This window comes from Phyllostomus discolor, chromosome 6 (genome assembly GCF_004126475.2).
Source record: "Phyllostomus discolor isolate MPI-MPIP mPhyDis1 chromosome 6, mPhyDis1.pri.v3, whole genome shotgun sequence".
Taxonomy (NCBI): Eukaryota; Metazoa; Chordata; class Mammalia; order Chiroptera; family Phyllostomidae; genus Phyllostomus; species Phyllostomus discolor.
The window spans coordinates 130,498,052-130,505,060 of record NC_040908.2 but is presented as its reverse complement, the minus strand read 5'-3'; the positions used below and the strand labels follow the sequence as shown (position 1 = coordinate 130,505,060).

General features: G+C 34.8%; 1 protein-coding gene across 2 annotated transcripts in view; it reads right to left on the bottom strand.

Annotated features, from left to right (window-relative positions):
- USP47 (ubiquitin specific peptidase 47) overlaps positions 1–7,009 on the bottom strand; it is a 107,435-nt gene that overhangs the window by 31,485 nt on the left and 68,941 nt on the right. For both annotated transcript variants that reach the window (XM_028515548.1, XM_028515547.2), the window contains 2 exons: positions 1,599–1,694; positions 1,369–1,521 (listed from right to left, as the gene is read on the bottom strand). In XM_028515548.1, the coding sequence (XP_028371349.1) occupies positions 1,369–1,521; positions 1,599–1,694 (249 nt within the window). The remainder of the gene's footprint in view (positions 1–1,368; positions 1,522–1,598; positions 1,695–7,009) is intronic.

Sequence of the window (7,009 nt, the reverse complement as noted above, 5' to 3'; positions counted from 1 at the left end):
CTAACTGCTTCTAGAGACATCTTACAGAAAAAAAAAGCAAACATTTTGGCCAACCCAAAATATTAGGAACATACAGAAGACTGAAGTAATAATGATCTCTGAGAAGGACTCATACAATAATTACGTCTCCTTTGAAAGTTCGGTATACTTTGGGTGGATTTCCTAGCTTAAAGCACAATCATCAGGGATGTCATTTTAAACTAAACCTTTCAAAATATTACCTGGTCATAGCTATCCTTCAATGAACACCTACTTGATTTAAAGTACTCTCTTCTCATAAAAGCCATAAAAAGCCAATTATTATCCTTACTTTACAGACAAGAAAAGGAGGCTCAGAAAGGTTGCTCTTTATACCATACTGTCTCTTAGCATTCAGCAGCACTAAATAAAATTTGATGTTTAAAATTATTTTCTGAGCTTCTGGGAAAAGGCATTTTTATACTATAGTAATAAGTTCCAATCAGGAAAAAATGTTTCATGACAGTTTGAGAATTATAAAGATTTATCACTCTAACAACTGTGTTAAGTAATTGTAAATATTTCCCATAATGAAATATTAAGAGTTTCCAAAAGGATATAGTGGAACATTATGAACCTTTTACTGGATAAAGAGAGAGAAATCAGAGAATTCCAGCAGGTCAGTGAGTGGAAAAACTTATGAGCTTTACACCTGTGTAGTACAAAGTAACATCCTCAAACTATTTAAATAAGGTTTTAATTTAAAGAAACTAATTACAAAAAGAAAACAGACAAAATACCTTTCTTTCTTAGCGTTCTAATCTAGCCAATATGAGAAGGCAAACCTTAAGGGAGAATAACCCAGAAACCTTAATCCTTAAAAAAGACACTGAGACAAATATAAGGAATTACGGCTATTCTACCCAGTTTGCTTGTCCATTCACTCATATATATTTGTTCTCTGCTTTTTTATGTACAAGCGCAGCCTACTTCTAGATTGGTTTATTTCAATATTGACACAGCATGAAACATAAGATTACCTCTCAAACTAAAGAAATATTTCCAGAGGTTTTAGGACTTCTTTATCTTTTCAAAAAATATCATAAGTGACTTTGATCAAGCAAGACTATTTGAAATACAATTTATGATGGACAGAGAAAGCTTATATGGAGTCAGTTGTTTTTATAGAACTTGGCATTAGAAAATAAGAAAAGAAAAGCTTCCAGCAAGAAAATAGTCTAGTGGATAGAGGTAGAAGAGGGTATGGGGGGATAAATGGTAAGGGAAAAAAATAAAGTAAATAAATAGTCTAAACATCAATGTTAAGCTACTCCACATAGTTCTTTTAAACATGACTAACCAAATGGACTAACAAAAAATCTTATAACAAAAAATATAATAAATATTTACCTCATCTTCAACATCAATAAATGTACTCATATCTAGCTCTTCAGGAAATGTCATCCGATCATTCAGTTTAATCCTGTGCATGGTTGTATAATCAAAATCAAACCTTTTCAATTGTAAGGTCAGCAGATAAGGGAAATGCAAAAACCGAAGACCCTAAAAAAAAGAGGGGGACCTATTAAATACTGACTATTACCTCAGTAATTTAGTATTAATTTCTACATGGCATCTACCTTTCTTGCATCACACTTCTTCTTACAACGTTCACAAAAATATTGATTGGGGCCATCCAGGATCTCTGGCTGAATAAATGCATGCAATGCTTCTTCCTAGTTAGAAAAAAAATGGTTTCATAATTATTTAATAATGTTATAATATTAATGACAAAGTCCTTAATATGAAAACAATGCAATTATCAAAATACTTATAAATAATGGCTAAAAATTAGCAACTCAAAATGCAAAAAGAAAAAATAGAATCAACAAAATATTATTATAAAAACTGAGCAAAAATATAATTATTCCATTCTGTATGAGCCCTGCCTTTCCTGCTATTATTGTACATCATAATCATTTCTACTTAATTTTTGTTAATTTTACATTGTGGTGTTTGCCTAAATAACCTAATAAAAATCCTTAGTCTTTAGGTTAAAAAGTAATTCCATGCTTCTTAGAAAAGCAGTTACACATACCATTTCAATCTTCTTGTAAAAGGAGATATTTTTAAACTGTACAGTAAATAACACAGAACTCTAAAGAATTCACACTATCCATACACTTAAAAATCTAATAATCATCCTTAATCACTATATTTAGAGTCAATCAGTAATCCACCACTGCACTAGTATAAAGGTTGAAAGACACTGCACTCTTCTCACTGCATTTCAGATACTGTTGCATTTGAAAATGTATAATGAGAATTCCTGGACTATTATCTGTGTACCATGTTGTTCTCTTTTCTCCATATAGCCTTAAGACAGAAGCAAGAAACTTAGTATGAACACTGCTAAAGAATCGGTGGGCATAAAATTAACTTTTAATCAGTAATTTTTCACAATAAAAAATGAATTGTAGTTAATACAATATATAAGGCTGCATAATGTCAAACTGCATTTGATGTTCTCTCTTCACATGGTCTAAGCAGAAATACTAGCAATACATATTTATTACATATAAGGAAACATGGAATCATTAAGACAAAGTATTTTCAAGTATTTCAGTTGTTCCTCAAAACACAGATAAAGGGAACTTGATCTGGCAAAATGGACTTAGTTGTAAAAGAGCTGGCAAAGTTTTTAGAACTACTACCCACATGTTTGATATAACTCATTCTGAAATAAGATCAAAGATATAAAAAGATATTAAAAATGTTTCTAGCATCATCCATCTCTTATTTGTTCTCAAAACATAAGGAAGACCAAAGTGGGGGGATCAACTAGCTGGGGGAGTTTCCACATGACCAAGCATTTTACTGGAACTCATAGGAAAGAACACATTTAGAACATTTTTTTTCTCTCTAAAGCATATTTTAAGCATAAAAAGGCAAGTGCTGTAAAAACAACAGAGTAAAAGAAGCTTTCATAGAAATCACATATACATATAGCTTAACACAGAACACCATCAAATTCATAATTTTTCAAACAGAGATAATTTGAATTGGTAAAACACTCAATATCTAAAACAATGAGGGAGGGAGTAAAAGGGGGGGGGGGGCGGGAAGGACAAGAGGGAGACTGAAAAATTACCTAACTGGAATTCCACCTTACTAAACTAAGGTGTGTGTGTATTGGTCTCTGGCTTATAGTTTATACCCAGATCTTTTCTTTTTCCTTTTTTTAAACTCAGAGAAATTTAAAGAACAGAAAATTCCCTTTAACCATTTACTTGGACTCACCAAGCTTTAACAGTTTGCCACCTTTGCTTTATCATTATCCCACCTACATACACATTATGTATTTTTCCCAACCATTTGAGAGTAGGTTCACACATCATGCTTTCCCCCTTAAAATTTCAATGTAACATTTTAAGAACAAGAATATTCTTACACACTAGAGTTACCAAGCTCAGAAAAATTTAAAGTGCTTTTTTCAGTCCATATTCCAATTCCGTCAATTATCCTAATAATGTCCTTAATAGTATATTTCTCCCCTTTCAGTAGAGAATGGAATCCAGAATCACAGACTGCATTTGGCTGGCTGCCTCTTCAACCAAAGCCTTTCTTTCATGACATTAATTTTTTCTTTTTTGCAGAGGCCAGATATTATAATCTTTTAAAAAAAACCCTCACCTGAGGACATTTTTTCATTGCTTTTAGGAAGACAGGAAGGAAGAGCAACATCAATGTGAGAGAGAAGCATCGACTGGTTGCCTTCCTTATGTGACTGGACCAGGGATTAAATCCACAGGGTAGGCTTGTGCCCTGACCAGGAATGGAACTGGCAACCTTTTGGTTACAGGACACTCCAACCAACTGAGCCACACCAGCCAGGGCAAGACCAGGTATTTGATAAACTGTTCCACAATCTGGGTTTCTCTGATGTTCCTCATGATCAGATTCAGATCATGCATGCCTTTCTAGACCACTTTATGTCTTTTTAAGGGCTTCGCTGTTACAGACCATTATGTCCCTATCCTCCTCACTAGTGATATTATTAACTTTAATCATGCAGAATCTTGAGGGGTACTATATGAGGGGTACTCCACTCAAAAAAATCCCAGAATTATCTTCTGGAGGGCAGGCCCCTTGTAGTACAGGCTTCTCCTGCTAGGTGAGTGTTCTAGGAACCCATCTGTATCAGTGCACCAGCTGGTGGTGTTGTGAAAGGCTGCATTTGGTCTCAGTGAAATTTTTTTGAGAACTCTTTTAACACATTTGCCCATTCCATGATATGGGTGATTTATAAGCTCACCTGCCACACCATGCTGAGTGTTCAGCAGTTTCTGACCAAAAACGACATGACCCCATGCCCCACCCTACCTATTCACCCAATTTCACCCAGAGCACTTTCCCCAATGAAAAAAAATCCTCAAAGAAAACCGTTTTGCCATGTGGAAGGGGTGAAACAAAAACAGCAGAAGCACTAAAAGGCATTAAGACTGACGAGTTCAAAAACTGCTTTGAGCAGTGGAAAAACTGTTCTTGATAGGTATATTGATCAAATGGAGAGTGCTTGGAAAGTGACTAAAGTTTAAGCATGTAAGAATAAATATACAATTTTTAATAAATAAATTCTGGGGGTTTTCTTAGTCCCCCCCTTATATAGTTATTTTTTCTATTTGTGGTTAATAAGAAATCTGGAAGACCCTTAGAAACCACACAAAAATCCTCAGCCTTAAACTTTCCACTCTAGATTTAGCATCCACTAATGGATTCTTGTGTAAACCAAATTTTAATGTAATGTTTGCTTTTAGAAGCCAACTTGAATTTTTTTCTTCTAATAGGCAATTTAAGCCCATTCATATTTGATATGACTGATGTTTTGTTTTACCTCACTCACTATTTTATGCTACAATTACTGTACTGAGTAGTATTTACTATGTTCCTTTCTCTGTGTGGAATGTCTTCTTACTGTTTTTTATATATTTTTGGTATTTAGGAAGGTTAGTAATTTTGTTGTAGTCCATTTATACTTTTCTTATTGTCCTTAATCCTCTTATCTTTTCCCTTTTCTTACTTAAGCTTGTAGTGTCTAGACTGCCAGTTCTAGATGGTACTGTGTTTCCCACCTACTGAACAGCCTTTGATCTTGTTCTGCAATATTTTCCCTTTCTCATCCTTTTTTGAGAATGATATTCCTTGTACTTTGTCGAACATAGAACATTTCATATTATTGTTCTACCCATGTCTCCATTCATTCAAAATTTACTCATTTCTACAATATTAATTAGTCCTTAATTCTACAACTCAATAAATCAAATGCTCACGGTCCTTTTCCTGAAGTTTCCCCAGTGATTCCTTGGTTGGATGGAGTTCATTCTCCAATAAACTCCAAAGATGGGCTCATGATTATAACATTCAAGGAGTTCCTCAATGTTCAAAACTGGTTTTCTATCACCACCATTATTGAAGGAATGCCGACTGGATATTGAATCCTTGGCCTGCACTTTCTTCATTTGAGTTTCTTGAAATTGTGATTGTGTTGCCATGATTTGAAATGTTCATGTTCAGAAGTATGATGCTAGTCAAATTTATCCTTAAAGTTTAATGGTTTACTAAAATATGTCCCAGAGTTGGTTATTCTAGGCCAATTTGTCCAGATAAATGGTGGGTCCTTCAAAAGGTAGGTTTAAATTTCTCTTATTCTCATAAAGTTTTCCTGGAATATAGTTTATAAGTTTTGTTTCACCTTGTTTTTATTCTCCAGACTCCTTATGTTGGACACCTCCTTTACTAGTCCTTCCCTTACAATCATTTTCTCTGAGATCCCTTTATTTAAAGTCTCATTTTCATTTATGTCCCTTAGAGTTTTATTCCATTCTATTATCTTTCAAGCACTTTATAATTTACTCATTTCTAGCATAGTTTTGTCTTTTTCTTTCTTTCCTGACTTTGACCACTAGTCATTGCATTTCTTGTTTATTTGTTATATTTTTTAATCCTCACCCAAGGACATGCTTCTTTATGGATTTTTAGAGAAGGTAGGAGAGAGAGAGAGACAGACAGAGAGAGACAGAGAGACAGAGAGAGAGAATGAATGAAGGGCTGCCTCCTGTGCATGCCCCAACTGGGGATCCAAGTATTCAACTAGGTTGAATATGCAACCTAGGTATGAGCAACCTTCTGGTGTAAGAGATAACGCTCTAACCTAGTAACTCAGCCAGGGCTTGTTTTTGTAAACCCATTTCTCTCTTTAAATTTTTGGATACTAGGTTGTTTTGTTCATTTGAAAAATATTTAATTTAGTCTAGGGTACTGTCCTACTTGGTACTATTCTACTTTTCAGCTATTTTCTGAAGGTTTTTATTTGGGGGGGATTTTCATAAACTAAAATGCCTTAACACATATTTTTTGTTTTCTTCTGATAGTGGTGCTAAGTTTTTTTTCCCTATTCATTTTGTGGATAGCATTCTTTAGTTTGAGAATAAATTTTGGCAACTTAGGGAAGCACAGTTTTTTGAACTGGCAATGAGAGGAGAGATTGGTATCTTCATTTTGCAGGACCCTTAATTTTTTTTCTACTTGCTTTCTCTTCACTTGCTTTGGGTAGGAGGCATCAGCCCTTCTCAATTTATCTCCTTCTTCCCCAAAAGCAATATTCCTCCAAGGCTGCCACTTCTATCCTGCTCACTCTAGAACCCTTTCCCTTTAGCTGACACTGTAAACTACCAAGTCCGGTCTATGTTGGCACATACTATGTTAGTACTTTCTCTTTTTGAGGGTGATTTTCTCTTTATTTTGCCTAAGTCCTTCAATCCCCCCTTCTCTAGTTTATAGTCTCTAAAGCCTCCCACTCCACCCTCTTCCCAAAGAGACTTGTGGCAGCAGTGCAAATTCTGTTGGAACTTGGTGGTTATTTTACTACTTACAGGTAATTTGAAGTTCATGATATTCTTTCTCCCACTAATGCAAAAGGAACACAAATGAGCCCTGGCTGGCATAGCTCAGTGGATTGAGCGCAGGCTGGGAACCAAAGTGTCCCAGGTTC